The sequence below is a fragment of the Gobius niger genome (genome assembly GCF_951799975.1).
Source record: "Gobius niger genome assembly, chromosome: 6".
Classification (NCBI taxonomy): domain Eukaryota; kingdom Metazoa; phylum Chordata; class Actinopteri; order Gobiiformes; family Gobiidae; genus Gobius; species Gobius niger.
Window position 1 is genome coordinate 14,287,376 of NC_136857.1, and position 23,151 is coordinate 14,310,526.

At 42.3% G+C, this 23,151-nt stretch overlaps 1 protein-coding gene across 3 annotated transcripts in view; it reads right to left on the bottom strand.

Moving 5' to 3' along the window:
• l1cama (L1 cell adhesion molecule, paralog a) overlaps positions 1-23,151 on the bottom strand; it is a 57,988-nt gene that overhangs the window by 6,806 nt on the left and 28,031 nt on the right. For all 3 annotated transcript variants that reach the window (XM_079558879.1, XM_079558878.1, XM_079558880.1), the window contains exons 2-24: positions 16,967-17,253; positions 15,308-15,322; positions 13,955-14,057; positions 11,365-11,567; positions 8,915-9,037; positions 8,370-8,540; positions 7,246-7,360; positions 6,843-7,027; positions 6,645-6,776; positions 5,938-6,084; positions 5,747-5,858; positions 5,293-5,453; positions 4,057-4,216; positions 3,859-3,983; positions 3,684-3,785; positions 3,379-3,570; positions 3,220-3,290; positions 2,699-2,924; positions 2,237-2,352; positions 1,470-1,686; positions 1,175-1,297; positions 746-922; positions 17-130 (exon numbers count right to left, since the gene is read on the bottom strand). In XM_079558879.1, the coding sequence (XP_079415005.1) occupies positions 17-130; positions 746-922; positions 1,175-1,297; positions 1,470-1,686; positions 2,237-2,352; positions 2,699-2,924; positions 3,220-3,290; positions 3,379-3,570; positions 3,684-3,785; positions 3,859-3,983; positions 4,057-4,216; positions 5,293-5,453; positions 5,747-5,858; positions 5,938-6,084; positions 6,645-6,776; positions 6,843-7,027; positions 7,246-7,360; positions 8,370-8,540; positions 8,915-9,037; positions 11,365-11,567; positions 13,955-14,057; positions 15,308-15,322; positions 16,967-17,096 (3,220 nt within the window). In that variant the 5' untranslated portion in view covers positions 17,097-17,253. The remainder of the gene's footprint in view (positions 1-16; positions 131-745; positions 923-1,174; positions 1,298-1,469; positions 1,687-2,236; positions 2,353-2,698; positions 2,925-3,219; positions 3,291-3,378; positions 3,571-3,683; positions 3,786-3,858; positions 3,984-4,056; positions 4,217-5,292; positions 5,454-5,746; positions 5,859-5,937; positions 6,085-6,644; positions 6,777-6,842; positions 7,028-7,245; positions 7,361-8,369; positions 8,541-8,914; positions 9,038-11,364; positions 11,568-13,954; positions 14,058-15,307; positions 15,323-16,966; positions 17,254-23,151) is intronic.

Here is a 23,151-nt window from a genome sequence, read left to right on the forward strand (position 1 = left end):
TTAGATGAAAAAGCACCATTTTTGTTGAGGAATTCGATCTGGAAGCTGACGCTGCGATGTCTCTTCTTGGCGACCCAGCTGAAGTTAGCTGAGGTTTCTCCCGCAGTTACACTGATGTTTACAGGAGCGGCTGGAAGTGAGATATTCATCATCAAAATTCTGCTAAGATTCATCCTCTTGGTTGACACTCACATTGTGAATAAAAGAATAAAAGCAAGATAAAAATGTAGCAATAAAAAGGTGGAATCAAAAGGGCTAAACAACAAAAGAGATGAGGACTAGTCATTAGTCATCCAAACTTTTGTTACCTATCCTCCACTGGGACATATTTTTTTATTATATTTTGTCCAAAATGATAATGGAGTTATAGTAGATATTCAGCCTGGAAGACTGCAGACTGCTCCACCTGGTCACTCCTAAGATAGCACCTTTCCCTGCCACCTTTGCAGCTCAGCCAATAATCGGCTGGCCTGGCAGGCATTACTGCTCTGCCTCTTCCACCTCGGCCTACCTCCGCTCAGCTGCTCTGCCTAACATCGCTCAGTCAGCTTCATTTAAACAGGCTGCCCCTCTGCGTCAGTCAGTTAACTTCGTACATCTATACCTTACTGTTCCTGTCTCTTCACCTCCCGTTCCCTGTCAAAGCTGTTCAATTGTTTTGTTCTAATTCATGATTTCTTCTTTGTCTGAGCCCCTTTCAATTCAACTAACCCAAACAATTCAAAGGTCTTACAAAATAATGTACCTCCATCCAGTGTAGTAGCGCCATCCTTCTTGATGGACTCCCCGTCTCCAGTAGAGGTGCGCCCCCTCAGGTAAAAGCGGTAGTGGCTGTGGCGGTCCAGGTTTTTCAGCGTCAGGTGAGTCACTGTGGGATTGTCTATGGTCTCTACCAGCATGGGGCTGTCGTCCGACTTCACAACTGACCAGAGCGCAGACACAAAGGCGTTCAATCAAACTGCAGGTCATTAGAGGTCTCTATTGTTCCCACTGACACCTGACTGACCGATGAGCATCATTAGCAGGCCATGCCACTGACATTTCCAGAAGCTATTGATTCTGCCAAGACGCATTTTGTGGCATTCAAGTTTCAAACATTTTCACTACAACAGTTTGTGAATCAGTAAAGAATTGCAGTGTGAGGAAATAACAAGCGGATGCGCTTGAATCTTACTCCGGTGGTATTGTAGAAGGTATCCCGTGAGTACTCCGTTTGGCTGCTCTGGAGGGGTCCAGCGTAGGGTCATCTCTGTTTCTGAAGGGCTGTCCAGTGCTAGAGACAGTGGAGGTCCAGGAACTGAAACAAAGCATTAAAAATATATGTTTATAAAGATTAACAACACATTCATTGCTAACACTGCTAATTCAACAATGGACAACTTTGTAACTGACCAAAAATAGGTACAAACTATGGCTAAATGTTACTGTTAAATGATCTTTTGCCTGACCATACAATATGCTCTGCTCACCTCCCTCATTCGTACTGAAGGGCACAGTCTCAGAGGGGGGTCCCTCTCCTTTGCTATTGAACACAGACACTGCCAGGTGATAATGAGAGTACGGCCTCAGGTCGTTGATCACTTTCTTCTCTTCGCTGGCTGCGGTCTCTACCACCCAAGTGGCCTCTGGCTCTCTGGACCTGCGCCCACGGTGGTGCGCCCTCGAGCCCCTCCAGGTCAAATGGATCTGCAGGCAAAGGCAGTCTGGTGAGTACAGCTATATTCAAATAAAGATATCAAATTACATGTTCCAAATCACTTGACAATTTAAGAATGTTTCCTCATTAACAGTAATATGATTTACAGCCATTTGTGCATTCTCCATGGATACAGAGCTGCAGATATAACATCTAACCTCTTTAAAATACTGGTTCATTCAATTAACTTCCACATAAAGTGTGTTTTATGTCTCGCTAACAATTCAAACTATTTTGCTTAATCACTTTCCATCTCAAGGCTACTTCATACATATTTTTTCATCCAAGAATGCTGACATTTCTCAAAGTCACTCTTTACAGCCTACGTACACATACTTGGAGACTTTCAAGAGCAAGAACAAGAACAAAGCTGAACAGAAATTGTGGCTTGAATGCAACATTTAAAGATAACACATCAAAAAAGGTTATACAACCTTGAAACTAGCAAAAGTTGTGAAGCCTATGCCTGGCAGCCTTTGCTATGAGCCCTGAAAATGTTTTATTTATGAGGACGAGCCAAACAGTAGGAACGTACTGTACCTTGTATCCCAGCAGGTGTCCCCTCACAGTGCTTTTGTCCACTGGGCTCCAGGTCACTCTGATGGCGGTGCTGTTCATGAGAGCTACACCAACCGAAGTGGGCGCCTCCAGGGGGACTAAAGACAGCACAAAAAGGTGAGATTCAATTATATGCCACTACTCGGGCTTGGGAGAATAATAATAATGGGGAAAAAAGCCATCCTCAATGTTGCTGTATTTCTTGTCAGCTTGTAATTACTACAGTAAATACAAAAAATACATATGAGTCAACCAATAAAGCCTTCCCTGATTCAAACTGGGCCTTCCATCCTGGTTCTAATGATATGATTAACTAGGATATATAATTTCTACCTGAAAAGACTCAAGAAACAGAATGCGTAAGGAAAGTGGAAACAAAAGCCGTATTTTTCTCTAAAATATGTATGTTTTTAGTAGAACATTATACAGTATTAGTTGTTTTACCATCCTCTCCCGAGTATCCAATGACAGGGTCTGGCTCAGGCCCCTCTCCCTCCTTGTTTACAGCCTGCACTTTAATCTCAAAAGCTGAGAAGTTTCCAATGTCGTAGACGATGAGCGGGGGCCTTTCGGTGTAATTAGTGTTCCAGTTGGGCCCACTGCCCACCACTCGTCTCCACATCACACGATACCTAAAGTCAGGCCCGTTAAAAACACGCTCGTCCATTGCCTAAAACAGAAGAGGCTAGTATGAAACGCGTTGATACAATAAACTGTTCTTATATTTTAGCAGCAATAGACGGTACAACTCTGAGTTAAGCTAACACCCATATTGTTCAGCTTCATGAAAGAAAAGAAATTACACTGCCTGACCAAAAAAAAAAAGTCACCACCTGGATTTAACTAACTGTGCAGTATCCAAAGACAATTATCCATTGTGACTGTTTTGGGTTGTTTAGAAACACATTAACTGCCTGTTCTGTTACATCATCAAGTAAAAAGTTGTTAAATTATACGGTTTATACCTCCCATGTGATGACCAAACTATCCGGGTTTGTAGAGTCGCTTCTCACATCCTCTGGGTTATTGTCTGGAGCTGTGACCACAATATTCCTTTATAATATTACAGAATACAGCATTGCGCTGACTGCAGATCATCAACATGCAAAGAGCAATGTCCAAACCTTCGGCTGGAGCTTCATAGACCTCAGTGGGTTTACTGGGAGCACTTTTGCCCACTTCGTTAACAGCAAACACTCTGAAGCGGTAAGACAAGTGCGGCCAGAGGGACAGACGGGTGTTTCCTTTGGTACCTCCAACTCTTTTAAGCTCCTCCCAGTCACTCTTTTTTACTTCCTCAAACTCAACAATGAACTCTGTCAAGGTATAAAGCCAGACATGACGAAATGGTGAATTATGAAAAATAATAATACTAAAAACATGCTATCTAGTATAAGACCCATCATAGAGAAGGAATTGAGCAACTAACCTATGACGGGACTATTGTGTTCGTCTCCAGGGGTCCAGCTCAAAGTCACGGTACGATTTTTGGCCTTACTGATCTGAAGGGCGGTTGGAGGGTCAGGCCGATCTGATTGGGGAGAAATTGAAATGATCAGAATCCCTTGCACACGCAGTCATTAAAACTGCAATAATAGGTTTACCGTATAAAGTGAGAGTGCCGCTGCCCTCTGCCATGTCCAGATCGGTGATGACCTGGCATTTGTACACGCCTTCATCCACTTGTTGCACATTAGAGATAATGAAATCTGACCCCTCAAAAGTGTATCTACAGAGGAACATTATCATTACAGTCAACTCTATCCTTGTTTCAAAGCACAGCCTTCGTAATCGCTTTTTACCTGTCATCTCTGTGGGACTCAGAGATCTTCTGTTGGTTTTTCCTCCATTGAATAAAAGGGGGGCTCATTTTGGGATCCACAGAGTAAACGCATCGGAAAGTGGCTGTGTGTCCCGGCTGCACTTTGAGGTCCTGTGGAGGGGACACCACCACTGTCCTGTCTGGGGATTGGAAGGAGGAGAAGTTACACATGCTACACATCAACATAGTGGCCAAAGAAGATACCGCATGAACATTAGCATTGAAGGTGCATTATACATATCTTTTTATTAGTGCGTATATGACGTTTGAGTGGTTAGCATGGCGCCTTTACTTTCCATTACAGAGGACAATGATGCTCGAAGATCAATAGTTTTTAGTGTTTCCGGTTAGTTTACACATACACTCCATTCAGGAAACCTCCAAAGCGTTGAAGAGGCCACCATGATCATAAGTAAAGGGTCCACGCTGTTACGCACAGATATCATGTTTGTTTGTTCGACAGAGCTTCACCTGTAAAACCTTATACCAAAATAACAAGAGCAGAGGTTCTCAAACTGTGGTATTAGTACCACTGAAGGTACAAGGTAAAAGCCTCCTATGGAAAAGTGTTGAAAAACAGCAGCAACACTTACGGCAATGCATCTGGTTTGTCAAATGCTATTGTTATGTCCATATCAAATAACTTAATCAATTCATGTTAATTTTAGATAATATATTTTATGCTTTAGTAATACACATTTTTATCTGGTTTAACAGTGGTTTACACCCAGCTGAGACATAAATCGTCCAATTGAGATTAATTTTAGACCCTTCTTTGGCTCTGGTTTATCCTGATTTTATCTTGATCTTGGCCTGACGGTGCATGGACGATTTTATAGGGGGTGCTTGGTGTGAAATGTTTGAGAACCACAGAACTAGAGCTAATGCATTCTGAAATAGTGTGTTGCCAACTTTTCAAGTAAATTACATTTGCTGCAAAAACATTTTGAACCAGCACAAGGGCAAACTTTTTTTTAATGAGGAAATATCTAGTATTATTTAAAACATTAAATGCCCTTTATGTATGTAACCATGGCATGTTTTATGGCACGCCTTGTAGGGAGTCACATCATTGAGTGATGGCATCAAATCTGTTTTACTCACTGTTGTTCCCCTCTCTCATCCTGATACCTGTCATTCCCCACTGTTTTTATTCAGATACAGAAAAAAGGCGATCGAGACAACATTTTGAGGAGTGTTTTTGTGTGCGACTCACTGAGTATCTCCAGCTGCGCATTGACAGACATGTTGGAATTCTCCACAGAGCAAGTGAAGAGTCCCTCGTCATCGTGGGTGACGTTGGAAATCTCGAGCCCCCCGTTGGTGAGCAGGTTAACTCTGGAGTCTGGCAGCAGGGAGGACATGCTCTCACTCTCCCTGGATAAAAAGCAAATCCGGTGCAATTAATTTCTGCTAACGACAGTCTGTGTATATCTAAACTGGCATGAATGCCTTCTATTAACATGTCAAAGCTGTGTTGGATACCTGCCCCATTAAAACAGTCACAGCCCAGATGTAACAGCATTTGGTTGTTAATTTATGCATAACAAGAGCTACCTACGCTTTATCACTTCTGTAGCATTTGTTACGGGGGGGAAAAAAACCTGCCAGCCAGACAACGGGCTTCAGCACAACGCACCACAAAAGAAAAGAATAAAACTGTGGCTCACCAACTGACTTTAGGTTTGGGAGATCCAAAGGTGTCGCACTCAAGCAACGCCTTCTGGCCCTCCACGAATATGTATGAAACGCCATCTTTAGTGAGGATCTGTGGCTCCAGTTCTGAGATGAGAGTTAGAGGGGAATGAAGCGAGAAAATTAAATGCCCAAAAAAAAAAAGCTCTAAAAATGTAGCACTCACCGATGACGTAAACATTTGTGTTGGTGAGGACGGTCCCGTGCTTGTTGGAGGCACGGCACTGGTAAATGGCAGTGTCTCCAAAGTCGACATCATTCAGAGTCAGAGCTCCACTGGCAGAAACGCTTCGTCTGGGATCTTTGTCGATGGCTGATGAACAGAAAAATGGATGGTATGTGAATTTGAATTTTTTTGTAACATGAGTACCATATTTTCCAGACTACAAGGCACTCGAGAGCATACGTTGCACCAGCCAAAAAATGCATAGTGAAGAGGAAAAAAACATACATAAATCGCTCCGGAATATAAGTCGCACCAGCCTTGGCAACTACCTTGGAGGCGTAACCGCACCGTTTTACAAGCCTCTCCCGGCATCACGTTACTCAAGCTCTCATTTCCAAACTAGTTTCCTCTCGCTGTGGCCATCCAGCTTTTAGCCCACGATTAGCTTTTTTTTGTTTTCTTCATTGCATAAGTTGCATATAAGTTGCACCTGAGTAGAAGTCGGACCCCCAGCCAAACAAAGAATAAAAGTGCGACTTATAGTCCGGAAAATACAGTATTCACACTCAACAACTGCAAACCCATTTCATTGCTCTAAATAATATGAGGGTGACAGTTAAATCTCAACTTGGGCCAAATCTAATGAAACAGCATGAGCAGGTTAAAAGTCCAATAAACAAATTCCAAAACACATAACCTCCTCCTACCTGACAGAGGGGTGCCATTGAGAGTCCAGCTGATGGTCGGCGTGGGAATACCATCTGCCTGACAGTCCAGTTTCACCGTTTCGCCAGGAGCGTACAGCTGACTCAGGGGCTCCTTTATCCAATATGGCGCCGCTACGACAAACAATGAATTTAGATGAAGCTCTAACACTGACGGGTGATAGGGTTACTGGGACTTACCTTCCACAGTGACGGTGTACGTGTGCACTACTTTCCCTTGTGTGTTCTCTGCTGTACATTGGTAGTCCCCATTGTCACTTTCTGAAATGTTGGAGAAGCGCAGGCGGCGATCAAACATCTCTACACTGGTGCGGGATTCAGAGAGCTCCCCATCTATCTTCTGCCATTTCACTTTAGGGGTTGGACTAAAGATAGAAAAGAGACAGCATAGAGTGAGGCTAGGAAGAGACCACCTGTACAGTAAGGTACTACATTGAAATAAAAGGCACTAAAACATTGGCTCATCTGAAAGTTAATGGATAGAGCTTCATGTATGGCAAATGGGGAGGAAATGGATGAGGATCAGATTGATTGAGAGAAGTGGTCTAAATTGTCTGATGGACTAAGACACACATGCACTCACAATGCTTGGACCAGGCACTCCAGCACCAGAGTCTGGCCCCTGAGGGCGAGGTACGAGCTGTGGGTTCCTGTAGGCCTCATCATGTGCGGCCTCCTGCTCCGAACTACATCATTGGCTGCAAAATGAATATATTGTTTAATGACGCACAAGAAATGGAAATATCAATAACAACTCCTTTAAAGATGACCAGAACCTCAGAGCTGCTTCATCATAGCAGTGAAAGAGGAGAAACATTTTATTATAATTGCCCATAAAAGTCAAAATAATGATTTGCCAATGGTACAAATATGTACAGTATAGAATAAAATGCTGACTTATCGATGTCTGTCTTCAACCGTCTGAAAGATATAATACATAAGCAATTGTTAGATGGTGGTGCTGCTGACTCGGCAGCCACTTGGGTAACTATAGCGTAACCTGTGCAATCACTTTAGCATGAGCACTCACAGTGAGCGCCACACATCAGCACAGCCCTGTGTGCATGGACGGCTCATGTTAACATGTGTTCATCTCTGACCCCGCGCTGAGCCACAGATGCTGTGGCCACATCTCTGTGTGAGCAGCCCCTCATTACCACTGGACTGGGCTGAACGGCCCCCTGCTGGTTTTGGGATTAGCCACACACAAGAGGCCTAACTCAGAAAGTTGTTTTGTTTTAGACACAACTTTAGAAAAAAACAACAAATTACCTTCTGTTTCATGTACTACCGATTATGTTGTTGAAGGTTATGAACAGCGGAGACCAACAGCTTAGAAAAAAGGAATTTGCCCCTATTATCCACTAAGTAAAAACATTAGGCGATTGAAACTTTTGGCAGATCCTCCATCTGTTCAATCAGAGAAATATCGATCTCACTTTGAGCTTGATGGATGAAACTGTCTGCATCACGCACTTAATGCACTCCACAAGAATGCAGCTCGTTTTAATGTTGTTTCAGCTACAATACAGACGGTTCTCCCCTCTTCAACCCTGTGAGCTTTTGGACAAATTTCTGTAATGTACTGATTTTGTTAATGCGATACATTTGTTTAGTTCAGTCATTTTTTAGAAGTTCTTTGCCATTTTACTTCCACTGTGCTGTAGCATCACGCGGTGTTTGTGTCTGGCAGCTCACTGAACTCACTGGGGGTGACTGTCAGAGTGATGGGCTCCTTGGCCAGAATGGTGCGTGTGGCCAGATACTGGACGTTGCAGGTGTAGTCGTTCCTGCTGTCCTCGGTGGTCACATGGGCGAAGTACAGGTTGCCATCGGTGCCGTGCATGACGCGTTCACTCTCTGCGATGTGGCGCAGTCCTGGAGAGAAGGAGCGAGTTTAAAAATGTCTCATTTGTTACTCTACTTTACTACATACAAATTGAATTTGAAAACGTTTTGGAAAAAAGATGAAAATAGAAAAACGGAAATATCCTTGTAACATAAGTAATCAACTTAATAATATAAATAACAGCAGACTAATTCTATTCCTCTCTATTGCGAATTAAGGATGACCTCTCATCCTTATGAGTAATACTTCCCGAAGCCACTGAATAGGATCAACATTTTTCGAAAGCCAGTGTGATGAGATAGAAGTGGACATGATATGGGAAAGGCGGGTAGGCTGAGTAGTTGCTTTATGGAGGAGAGTAATAGGTGTAATGGACAGACTGTTGCAGGGATAATGTACTCACTCCAGTCCATCCAGTGAATGATGGGCTCCATAGAACTCTGTGGGGGGTTACACTTCAGGACAACGCTGTGGCCCTCGTCAGCCGTTACACTACCCTTCTTCTCTTTCTGCTGTGCTGGAGGAGCTAGAAAAATAAGACATTGATGTATTTACAGAGCTGTGCAAAGCAGGGAATAGTTTCAAATACATTGGTGTTGTATTGTAGTCATTCAGATTGGTACAAGCAGTGATTGGTGGAAAGAGTTTTCAGTAGGGTTCCTGTACAATTTTGAAAAAGGACCTTCTTGGTGAAGGTCCTTGTGCCATGCCATATTTGTGTCCACAGATGTATGTTCAAATACAGGATTAATAGGACAAGATTTATGTAAGTACATGCCAAACACAGCTACATCCAGGTGTGACTTTAGTTTGTCCTCATAAGCTGTTTCAGGTAACCAAGGTTCACTTTAAGCCAAGAGTGCATCCTACAAACATTCCCTTTAAGTGTCACGGTGTCTTACACAGAAGTAGACAGATATGTTTCATGAAGCCTGCCCTCCCGTGCGCCCTGCTCCCTTCGGCCCATTGTTGATAACCCCACAGGAGTCACTGAAGAGCACGTCACATGACATCAACTCAAGAGCGTTTCTAGGGGAGACGGTTGTCAGGGAAACTGTGAAAGATGCAGGTTGCCCCGGGAGAGCGCCGCAGTCACAGGTGGATGGATGCTCGGAGGTGCTCTTTACTTTTGCCCAGGGGCCCACCGTGTGTGTGTCGAGGTATATGCTGATTAGTGCATGTAATTATGATCCGGGTGGCTGTCCTCTGAGCTCACAGTGGGGGCTTCCATCTGCTTCAAAATGTGGCCCTTGTAAAGCTATGTGGGAAAAGGTTTATGTGCGCACTGTGCTCCATAAACAAAGCCATCAGTAAAACAAGTCACACACTGCTGCCAATGATCAGCACATAAGGCTGGAACAAAAGATTATTTATTGCTCATAAAACGCAGTTAAGTATGAATTGGTTACCAGGGTAACAGGGACTCTGTGTGCGATCTATGCATCTAGTCATCAAGATTTTCAAACATCATCGACTGGACAGGGTTGATTGAGTCGAGGACGTTTCACTTCTGTTTTTTATAACCTATATGAGGGGTCAGCACTGCCATGACCACATCAATTTCTTGTTTACACAAAATTTGAATTAGCAAGTTTAGTGTAAACAAGAAATATATATTCTGACCCCTCCTCTAAGGAGTTTAAATAGACCTCTGGCTTGTGTGTTAAACCAATCTTACATTTGACCACAAGAACCAGAATAAACTTCTGAAGGTGGAACTGAAACATCCTCAACTCAATCAACCCTATCCAGTCGAAGATATTCAACATACCATATTATACAGTACACGTAACAGAAACATTAGCAACAGCTTTCTTTTTACAAAACCATATATTAGTAGATACCAGAGGAAGACCTTTATATGAAATACATTCACAAGCAAGCTACTTGTTTCCATTCACTATACAGATAGAACTAATTGAAAGCCATAATTCGGAATATTCTGGATTACATACTGTTACATTTAAATCCACTAATCCGTCCTGAAGCTTGGAACATAATAAAACATTTTCTACTGATCAACTAGATCAACTAGGGTCAATTATTAAAAAAAATTATAATAATTGTCAGAGAATCTATTGTATCTAAACTTTATGTTCACCTACTTGTACTCAAAGCAAAGAAGAAATATCTCCATGGAGAAAAGCTGATAATGTCCCGCTCTTAGCAAAGTCAGATCTGAGGCGAGACTGCTTACAGAAGAGGTATCTTTTTGAGGCATCTTTACCAATATAAGCAGAAAAGTGATGTCTGTGCTTCATTCTTATTATTGTGTGTAATGCTACATAGTAAAACAAATATTGTGATGCAAAAATCATTTGGCCAAATTATTCCAACTTTGCAAATGTCAATGATCTAATGTCCCAAATGTTTTTGTCTCGCGTATTCCTTGAGTCGAGCATAATACTCCGAGTACCCCCTATCTGCCAATATTTTACAAAGTGACCTCTGATTTATCAGTGATTACTCGAGCGTTCAAAATAAACTTCAAAATATACTTTTAAATTAAAACATTTTACTGAAAAACATCATTAAAATGTACTTTCCTTTGATAGTAATATTGAAATTGTACTCAGTTTCAACTTTCCAAAATTCCAAGTACCCCCTGCTAAGTGCTTGAGTACCCCCAGGGGTCCCCATACTCCTCTGTCCTAAACAAACTCTCTTGTTGAGTTGTTTTACACATCACAGAGCGCTTGATGTCACTGATGTTTTCAAAGGAAGCAAATCCATTCTCAAAGCAAGAGACTCAATTATTCCCCACCCCCAAAAGACATGATTTGTTTTGTAATGATCCAAACTTTTACGAGCCACTTCTGCAAATGAACCAGAGGCTGAGGCACTACTGCTTACCGTCAATGCTGAGTATGGCCTCGTTTGAGACCGCCGTCCCGAGCTCGTTAGACGCCAGACAGACGTATTTGCCCTGATAGGACTTGAGGGAGTCCATAGTGACACTGAGCGTGTAGAATACAAACGAACCGGAGTCCTCCGTCACCTTTAGCTCGGGGTCAGCGCCTGGATCAAACTCCTCTCCATCCTTTGTCCATCGGAAACTAAAAACACACAAGATAATAAGAGCTCATTAGATCATAAGTGAAGAGTTTGCTCAGAAATACCAATTAAATTAAAACATTTAGGCTTTTAATGAACAAAACTGTTGAAAGGGGTGAAAAGCAGCCTGTCGGAGCCGGGTCTGGAACCCATGGCTGGGCCAAAGTGTGATGCTAAAGTCACATCACTATGACCTCTAATGACTCATTCACCACTTGCTTATTATATTAACCCAAGTATCCCTCTGGGCTCATAGGTAGCACACTCTCTAAATAATGTCTCATCTAGTTATGGGGCAGGCAAAGAGACACTTGGAAGACACTCAAGTATTCACTCTTGTATAAAGGACAACTTAAAGTCAGTGTGCAGAAAAGAATCAACAGTAAAACAGAGATTTTCTGCATTTAAATGAAAATCCCATCCCACAAGTTACCAAATGCAATGTTCTTTACTTAGAATAATTCAGCTAAGCTATTGTTTTTAAAATATAATTTAAGATGAATTGTGATGGGGAAAAAAATGCAGTTATGTGGAAGTTCTCCATCACGCAGAAAATATGATTTGTTTTTCCCAAACAGAACCCAAAGCAGCAATGACTTCATGACGTAACATATTGAAAAACAGATAATGCAACCATACTTTGGAAATAGCCTGCGCTGACACACCCAAGCAAACCTATCATGACATTTCTCTCCAATCAAAATGAGTCTCCTGCTGCGGACACTGCTTTCATGTTTCACTAATACATGGATGTCAGCTGAGCAAGGAGAGTGAAGGTCGCTGCGAGTTAGCTAAAAGGAAAGTGGGTGGATACGCTCCTTTATGATCTATATATCTTCCCTTTCGTTTTGGACACATCGTAAATTCTGCATGTGTTTGCGTGTGTGTGTGCAGGCGCGTTTTCAATCTGTTGTGTAGTAAAACCGCGTTTTGTGATAATGCTCAACTGTTGAAATAACTTGACACACTATAAATATACTGCACACTATAAAGCATTTATAAATTATTCATTCATCATTTCTACATTTACAAAGCTTTTTTCCTCATTAGATCATTTTTCTAATCTAATCATGAAGATCATTTATAAGCACCTATATTGCCCAGACCATGAATTACATCCAATTGCTTGTATAGGCTCTCAGTCAAGGAATTTCCCATTGTTGCAGGGCGATATGGCCTAAAATCTATATCACGGTGTAAAAAGAAATATCACGATAACGATATATTTGACGATATAATTGACAGTGGACAAAAAATCTAATTAAATCCCAGCCTTACGCTTATTGAGAAGATTAATCAGTGATATTTTATTCTTTCTCTTTATTTATTACAAATTTCCTTGCAAATATGATCAACTCAAGCAGTTTACATCCTTAAGCACCTGTCCCCATGTTCTACAGTGTTTATGCTGATCTGATGGAGCTGAGCGTAACAAAAATTATATTGCATCCATAACAATATAAACAATTACAATGATATCAAAAAATGATATCGCAATAACAGTATGTGATACGATCTGGCCACCCCGATGTTGTAGAGATTCAAGTATCGAGCCTTCTGATTCAAACCAGTCCAGTCAACGGTATTTCAATCGCCACTTTCAATCTCGACACTACTAGACACCAAGGCAAAACCTTTTTCATAACCTTAACCTCGTGACAACTGGCACTCAGGCTTCTGCAGGTTGCAGTTCTCACGAGGCTAGTGACAGAGTTCAGTTTGAAGGGGCAGAGGAGTAATTTTTAACATTTTGTAACAATACAGGAAATTTATGAGAGGACAGCGGGAAAGAGAGGTAAAATACAGTAGTTTCCCGGCAAAAACGGGACACTTGACAGCTATGCCTTAACCAATCCTGGCTTGTGCCTTAAAGTTCCTGTAGCCCATCTGATTTTTTGATTGCAAACAAAGAAAGAGGAAGCCACTGAATAAAAAATGTTGGTTGTGGTCCAACCTAACTTTCCTAGAAAAGTAAAGTCTAAAACTTCATATAAATGCTTCATAACAAGATGCACAAAGTTTACAAAATTAACCTCATTGACTTTTGCCTCTTTTTGCCATGGATCGGCACTTCCTTTGACATGACTCTTCCGGAAGAGCGTGAAGTCCGTTCATTAAGAGGAGAACGGGAGAAAATGTTCGGCCATGTAGAACTGATTTTCTCTTAACTTCTCCAGTCCCATGTAAACTAACACGAGTAAAGGCGCGGGCACAATTCATGGCAGCGCCCCATACACATCCGGGATAAGGTGAATACAAAAGGAGGACAAAGCAAAACTCATTCCACGACTAGAAACAAAAAAAACAGACATCTAACATCTATTTAGGTGCAGATCAGTGTGTAGTTAATAGAGAAAGCATTCAGAGAGCACACAATGAAGTGACGTACATGGGCGCTGGGTTGCCTGAAGCGTCACAGGTCATCACGAAGTCCTCCACGCTGAACACTGTGACGGACTCGGGCTGCGTGACGATCGTCGGAGGCTTTTTCACTGTGGAAAAAATAATAATTTGAAAGAGAACAGGTGCGTTTGGTGCATTTGCATGACCTCCCTTCACACATAAATCAGAAAAAAACACCTATTGAACATCTCTAGCCACTGAGTTATGGAAAGCGCTCATTCCCCCAGTTTGAAAGCTGCCAAAAAAAAAAGGAGCAGTCAGTCAATATCACTTAAAAAGCGTCCCGGAGGAGAGACTGTGAATGTAGGCTGCGTAAAAGAGTGAGGGCGAGAGAGCAGGAAGGAGAAAATGGGCTGAGATGGGAGGAAATTGATACTGCATAATATACGAATGGAGTTCATGTAAAAAAGATATAGTGCGCACGGTGAGTCGGAGGGGAGGGAGGGTGTCTCTTAGCCGTGGGGGAAATAAAGCTGGATTCTTCAAGGAGCCAGAGTAATGACCACCGGGGAGGATTCGTCTGTCCCTCTGTCCAATGCCATAAAGCAAGGGCAGGGGAATAAATCTGTATGCAGTGTGAATACAAACATTATTGAATCGCCGCGATCTTTAAAATGCCCGATGTCCTACTTTCCGCTTCAACAGACAGGTTTTAATTTTGCGTCGCTGTGTGAGGTGGGATTATTTCAAACCACTTGGCAGAGATTTTACTTAAGGGGCAAAAAGGGAGAAAAGGAAAGATTTAGTGTATGTAGGTAAATGGGTGAAAGAGGACACAGGATGGAGAGAATACGCAGTGAAGGAGAAGGAGGTAGGTGGTAGGGGACAAGGGGAGATGGATGAGGATGCAGTGGAGTGAGAATACAGGCACCGCACCAGAAGCACTCACGGACGGGAAGCTAAAACAAACAAGAGGGGATTCATAGAGACTAGGAGAGTGGCAATGTAATAAAGCCTCATTGATGCAGAGAGTTTTCAGATCAAATTGAAGTTTTCGGGCTGTAGGCGGGTTTTGTTATTGGCAGAAGAGCAGGAGAAGGCGCTGAAAGCTTTTTTCTTTTTCTTTTATCTGACAGGCACCTCGCTGTTCTTGCTATACGTGGAACTGATCTATCAGGAGTCAATGAGGCTAAACGCATAGCCGCGGAAAAGGTAGGCAGAAGGAAGAACAACATGGCCGTATGCACACTAATGTGGAAATGCACTGGGCTGGAGAGGATTCATTAAAGGGGAACATTACTGCATGCAGAATGGAAAAATAACCCCTCTGAAATAATGAAAGTGTTTACAATAACCTGCATTAAGATTGATTGACGTCAATTAAGGTAAAAGCACTTACGATCACTTATGTGGTCTGTTTGTCCGCAACGGGAGCCAGAGAGAAGCCAGAGAAGGGGAAAGGAGTTTTAGTAGACAAGCGGAAAGCAGTTAAATCTTTAAAGATAACAAAAACAAGTAATGCATGTGAACTAAACAGGAGAAAGCAAATTCTGTTATTAGTATCAGTATAATTTGTTTCATAGAAAAGTAATGTATCGTGTTAAATCTACAGTTTATCCAAAAGCAAAAGCAGAAGCGCTCACTTTTTCTACTTTTTAACCATGTAGATCTACTTAAGAAGGTAGGTGTATGCATTGCAAATTGAACATTATGGACAAAATGTTTTGTTTAGCAACAGGCAACAATGTCCATGAATTTGCATGAGCAAAAACTATATAAAGAGAAGGAAAGAGAGCAGTGGAACAACTCGTCCAACTGCCATGTCACCGCTGGTCAATATACCACACTCCAGAGTCCAAATGCTTTTTACGTGAATAAGCCCAGTCCAGTTCTAAAACCCCGATTGGTTTATTAAGTCAGAATACTTGGTGGTTTTGACGACACAAGTCTGAGCTCGATGCATTAGACTCTGAGGCGCCGGAAGCTTTAATCAAACGCTGGTTCTGAGAGCCACATGGTTTTAGTCTGTATTACTATTAGCACCTTGAAGCAATTTCTGTGACAGTAAGTGAATTAAACTAAAACACAGAAATGAGGCAGCACTCAGTGGCTATACAGATGGACCCATGGTGACAGATACACGTGTGATAGTCATGTACTGTACGCTCCTATGATGTGCTGCTCTTAACCCCTGGCTCTTTTTCCATTATTGATCCTCATCAGTGCATCTCATTGACAGGACAGGGACCCGATAATTGAAAGGCAGGGGACACCTTGACCTTTCCCATATTTGACCCGCTCCTGCGTCCATCGCTCCTTCATTTTGTTGGGCCTCCTCACCCCTGTGTCACCTCACCTCTTTGGGGAATTAGATTGTGTGATTTACTGCTTCTCATCACCATTTACAGCAGGCTGTTTGAGCACATCTGCATCGACGCGAGGGGGAGAGCAGTTTGTTGGTGCACTTTACAGAAGTGTGTGGGTGGTGAAGGACAGTGACTCACAGCAAATAGTCTAAGATGAAGAGTGAACAAAACAAGCGGTGGAAAGAATATTCTCTCAGAGCTTTGTGGGTTGGTCCACAGCTGCAGAGGAGATGAGATCAATATTCCACATCCACACGCGCCGCTCCTGAGCCCACAGATTGCAGTGAGGAACAGCATGGGAAATTTGAGCAAATTTGACAAAACCACAGTGGATTTTTTTTGGTTGTATAACTCAATTGTTGATTAAATTACCCCCAATCAGAGTCTGATTTACACTCAGGAAGCCGGATCAATAGGGCACTAATCAATGCACTATGATGGGATCAATTACAAAGTAATTAGACACAGAGCAGATGAGAGCGACCAAAGATACCTCAGACACTGTGGTGTTTCAAGCGTAATGTTGCAGTCCCAGCCCATTGAGGGGGAAGTGTTCACTCCCCTCATTTGCCATCATTAGTGTGATGAAAGATTATTACAGGCGTGCTTTGATGAATCAACAAAGTAATTAAGACAACAAATGCGTGTTTGAACCTCACAGACACATAAGTGCAGCATGAACGTGTACTCACAGGTGGGTGGGATGTTTATGGCTGCTCTGATTGGCTGGCCTCTCAGGGCGAGGAAGAGGAGGAAGAGGTGGGGGAGGCGGGGCCAGCACTGCCCCCTACTGCAAACCTGCTGTCGCTGCGTGTGAGGCATTGCTCACTCTCCCATCAAAGTCCCACCTGCTTAGACACACACACACACACACTGTCCTGGCAGACCAAGGGCAGGCGTCCCGTTCAAAAGGGCTTCTCCTTTTCTTCCTGTGGCTGTCTCCTCGCTCTCAGGTCCACACCCCCTGCTGATCCACGCTCTGAAACATAAAAGAAGAGAGGCTGTGAGGGGTGCAGTAGGCCGAGGGAGGGGCTCCGAGGGGCCATGTGTCAAAACGGAGAAAAATGACCCAGTACCATGTGGTCAGACTGAGCAGACAGAGCGGAGAGCGGAGAGCTAAAACTCCAGTGAGACAGAGCAGCACACGCCCCGGCAGTCATCAAGCACTAAAATCATGTCAAATACAACTGTCCATTGGGTTAATGGAGGGGCCAGTGGTCCGTATGGTCGTCCCAAATAAGAATTAGAGAATCACAGATGGACTGATGAACTATCAAAAATATTTAACTAGACGACACATGGCTAAACAATCTTTGTTCAAGGTCAAATCAGACACATTTTCAAAATGTGACATGACTATGAGAAATGTAAAATAAATAGGCCTAATAAATAAGTAATTTGTGGATTCAGTAATTTAATAATAGATGACCATGGGGTTGATGTCCTGAAAATTGCGACAACCATATTATTGCGATAAGTTACTGAACCATTTCAACACAATGCGTTCCACTACATTTAATTCTGTCTTCTGTTTCTTCATTCTGTTCTCAAATTGTGTCAAAACACGAGAATAATTGCAACATCAGGTCCAAAACATGGCTAACAATGAACAAAATAGTAAAGATTTTGCATTTTGCGGACATGGATATAGACTCACTTAACAAATAACTTGGCGACATTTAGGCTATTATTTGTTTATGGGATTTTTAGAAAGAGTTTTTATTGTCCTATTGGACTCAATGCAAAAGCGTGATCAACCCAGTTATAGTGGTGTAACCCCTAATTGATAAAAGCTGTGAACTGAACTGTCCAGCTCTTGTGGTGCTTGGGCGATGCGGCGGGGATAACTACACAATAAAGATGCTATCAGTCACGTCGAGCCAAGCAGAGCTACCCCATACCAAGAGTCTGCCCGTTCTCCATCTGTACCCTCGCAGTGAGTCCTGGCCGCGTCCCTCCCAGTCTGCGCTCTCTGCGGAACCACGTGGAGCCGCCCACCCGAATGTTTACACTGCCTTTATCACACACACAAAGAGCTGCTACGGCACGCTTATGATTGAGACGTTACACGCGAGACAAAAGACAATGGCGATAATAGAAAAAGGATGCGGGCTCGGCAGGCTGCGGTGGCGCCAGGCTGACAGTGAGAGCTCTGGCAGCGCGTTTGCAAATGTTGCCAAAACATGAAAGGGGTGACCTTGAAGAGTGGGGAAAGGTCACGGAGAGGGGGCGCACGGAGGAGGGAAAGTAGCAATTATCAGTCGTTTTCACACATCAAGGAGATAATGGCGAGACATTGGATTGCGGCGGATATTTAGCTGCCACTCAAAGGAAGATCTTGAAAACGCGAGGATCCACAAAATCACTTCAGGTTATCGTTAGTGCAGCAGCTACAACAAAAGAACCACAGTATGAAATAAAAAAGGGGATTAAAGCGATCCAAATCTCAGAATCATTATCTAAATAGCAGTTTCTTACTTTTTTAACCATATTTTGGTTGAGGTTTAGTCATATAAGTTAAAGCAGAACTAAGTAACTCATGCCCCTAGAGGCCATAAGCGGCACTGCAGGTGTCGTAGCATGTTTTTCTTGTTTTTACTCATTAATTGTCCGTGAGAGTAAATACTACGCTGACAGAAAAGACAAAGGGAGAGAAGGATATTGTACATTGTGTCACAACTCAATGACACAATGGAGATAATTTTTTTCACTCAAACTTGGCTGTAAATACTGCTCAAGTGGCGCTAGCCCGCTATTAGCTTAGCCCGTTAGCTTCTTCATCGTGGTTTTATTAGTGTGTATTAGTGGCTCCGACACGGTGGTTGCAAAGTTGCAATTGTGGTTTTCTGGCCAGAGACACTAGGGGGGAATGAAAGACCCCCCCAATCATCCCATTAACACTTGTATTACCCCCAGAGGGACTACGCAAAGGATTTATTAAGGTAAACAAGTTACTTTCTTCTTTAAGTTTCAACTAGTTTGTAGTCTGTATGTTCAGAGTGTTTTTTCCTTTTTTTGCACTTTGAATCAAGTGCAAAAAAGAGGTTGACATTTTACATTTTACGTGTCAACCTCTTCTCGTAAAAATGTTAAAACTAGAGCTTCTTTTTGCAATGGTTCAATTGCACTTTGCCTCTGAGCCTCCACACCAATCTCAACAAGACACAATTAAATACAAGTCCTTATTACCGCGGTTTACAGTAACAGCAGTCGGATTAAATGAGCCGTGGTACTTCCTGGATCGCTTTGTCAGAGAAGAAAACGCTCGAGTGGGAGAGACTCTTAAGGGGATGATGAACAGTTGTTGGTTTAGAGAAGGAGTAGGAAGCGTCATAACAAGTGGAAAAAATGGCACCATATGTGGAGAGGAAATGTATACTCATACTGTGTTGCTTCCATTGTATTTCGCAATGTACATTTATTCTGGCGAAAGGTAGAATATATATGTAGAAGATATTCTAAAGATCCAAATGCAGTAAAAAGTGACAAAAACATAAGTAAGAAGAAACATAAAAGCAACAAAAAGCTGTGAAAACATGACAAAAAAAACACAACAAAAACATGACAAAAATGTGTCAAAAGTGCAACATAAATGTGACATAAACGCGGCATCAACATTAAGGCTGAATGATATGGACAAAATTTCTAGGCTCGATATTCATGCCAGATATCTCGATATCGATACGATATAACTATGGGTTATACTATGGTGAAAACCAAGCATTTTTCAGAAAAATAAACCATAATACAAAAGAGTGCAGTTTTATTGATGAAAATCTATATAGTTTATATATCTTTCTTTTTCCGTTTGAATGTTTTTAATGTTCATATCTCGGTATCAATACGATAACGATATATCGTTGCTTTTTCTATATTAATATCTTGAATGTTCATATCTCCATATCGATACGATAACGATATATCTTTCAGTCCTAATCAACATGACAAAAAGTTTGGATTAGTTTTGTGGGTCTTAGCTTTCAAGTGAGGCGTTACACTGGCCAATATCCTGTAAGCTCCAGTCGAGAAGCTTTTAGATTTGGGTAAAGGCGAAAGGAGAAAATGGGCTCGGTTAAGGGTAAGACCCTGAGGGTCCGAATCCCAGCTCCCACAAATGCACACTGTCGTTGTGTCCTTGGGCAAGACACTTCACCCTACTTGCCTCCAGTGTCTGCGTACATTGGTGTTTGAATGAGAGTGTGAATGGGTGACTGGTTCCTTACTGTAAAGCACTTTGGGCCTGATAAAGGTAGAAAAGCACTATATAAGTTGAATCCATGTATCATTTACGAAACAAAAAACACTACAGATTCATGAGTTATGTGTGGACAAAGAATAAGAGGCTAATTGAGATTTCATTAAAGGGCATCAATGTAGAGAGCTGACAACATAAAGAATCATGCAGCAACAGGTTCAAGCTAAGCCTTGAACATGGAACAATTAAGATTTAGTTCACAGTGCACATTTCAAACGTGTCATGGATGATTCTTATTTGGAAAAAAATATGTCATCATTTGTCAAATCATTTGTCTGTAGCAACATAATCTACAGAGAAAGCAGATTTTATACATAATACAGGATGTTGTTGTTTGCAGTGAATATACGTAAAGAGGTTAACATTGCGATGGGTCTAATTGCAATTTCGATTGCAATTAACTATAGTGAAGTGGTAAAGGAATGCTCCTGTTTTGTTGTATTGGGGAAACAATGCTGACAGAAAAAAAAAAAGTAGGGAAAGTCTAGGAGGTGATGCAGAAGCGGGAGGGTTGACAAAGGGTGACAGCTGTGACGCTAATCCCTCCCTCACACTCACTGTACGCATACACAGCTTCAATCAGTGCATCGTTAGCTGAGTATTTCCCCCCATCTACATGTCCTCCTATCAACCTGGGGCCCCGCTTTAGTGCTTGTTGTTCTCCGGAGACAAGGGGCCAATTACAGTGATCCGCTCTTAAACCTGCCTCTCCAAAATGCCATTAGAGTCAGATGAATGGAGCAGGGCCAGTATCGCCGGGGTATTAGCGGTGGCGTTAATGCGGGAGAGTTTCCGATTCCTCCGAGGACAAGGGGGAACAGTGGGGAGTGGGAATTAACAATAAAGAACACCATGCTGGGTCTTATATAGTTCCCAATCAGGAATCAACAAAGGGGAAGCAGATAAAAGAAGCATGTAAATGGGTGGATGGATGAGGGGCGGACACACCTAGAACAGAGAGGTCAGACGAGATAAAAGATGAAAAAAAAAAAATAAATAGCATGGTCCAGTGAGTTCAGACTAGGAGGTAGACTTTGACACAAAAACAGTCTGGATTGTGGGAGAGGGGGCAGTAAAGGGGAACATTATAATAGGGCTCAAGCAGACTAAGGCAGTGCCAAAAAGTATATTGGAATAGATTCTCAAGAAGGGTCTGAGGCCCTGTCAGAGGCATCATGTCCCGTTTACAAAACAAGCACTTTACATAATATTGAGTATGTAGAGATGCACTGATCCAGCTTATCCGATATTAACCGATACCAAGTGACTTTCTTAAAAGTGTCTTTCTCTGAGTGAAAAAGTGAATGGTTAGATTAATAAAGTATTTTCTTGCCATGATGTTACAGGGAAATTATGAATTATATAAATAAACTAATGGATAAACGTTAAACGAGGATCACTGGATTTTTGACACTATCCTTGGGACAGGCTATTTTACATTCACAGCTCACGTGAAGTCATCTGATCATTACAATTTGTGGGTCGGGGTTATCTTATATCAGATATTCTTTAACAGCATTTTATAAACTAAAATTCAAACACTTGGCCGCTCCAGCAGTGGCCTATTTTATTTTATTAAGCTACTTTATATATTTCTATTATAGTTTCTGTCCCAGCCTTGATTAGTTGCAGTTAGCATTAGCATGCTCCCGCTAGCTTTAGCATGCTGTTGCTAGGCGCAGCTTTTTGCGCTGTTATCAAAAATATGTTTGTGGCGATTGAATTCTCCAGGTACTTAGCTTCAAAAGTGCAGCATATCCATATTCACTTAGATTTAGACGGCCAAAACTGGTATCGGTTCAGCATAAGATATTTGTTAGCCGATACCAGATATTGTATTTTTTTCCTGTATCTGCTACGATTTTCGATGCCAGTATCGGATTGGCTCATCCCTATATAAAAGCATTTGTTTGACTGTACTTCTATAGATCAGTAGTCAAAGAGGGGAATCTTTATATTCTTTGGAATAGAGTTACTACGGTGTATACTGTTGTTACCAGGGCAGCAATTCTGGGATTGGCTGGATTAGAACATGGATGGGACATGTATTTTGACATAGTAAATAAAATTAAAGCAGAAATATCACAATTCAGGTCACATGAGCATTATATGAGAGGAGACTGAAATATGAACTGGTGAATTCAATATTGTCCTTCTTAATTAGTTGAAGCTTTTTCTGCTGCATCTTCTTTCTAATTAAAATTTTGATTCTTGCAATAAGTCTTGCAGCCCTGAAACTCCCAGACATGCAGCTACAGCCCAGTGCAAGCCTGGTTTGACCCGGGACACACTTCAGAGACGCACTCCCCGCACATACCGCCCTCTGTGTCGGCCCCATTAGCACAACAGGAGGGCGGAGACGGTCATATCTGAGCAGATGCCTCACTTCACTGTTCACTGGGACCGCTGCGCAGCTGTCAAAGACCCGACCGCCGCCCTGTTACCTGCTTCACTGGGCGAGGTCAGAGGGGAAGCCTATAGAAAGCCTGTAGCCAGCGGGACGAGTGCTTTTAAAAACTATTATCTCTGCTGGGGTGTTTACGGGTGCCATCAGAAGTCATTCAATCAAGGGGAGGTTACAGACGGAGTGTTGTGATTTTAGGGCGTGGCTCTCTACCACAA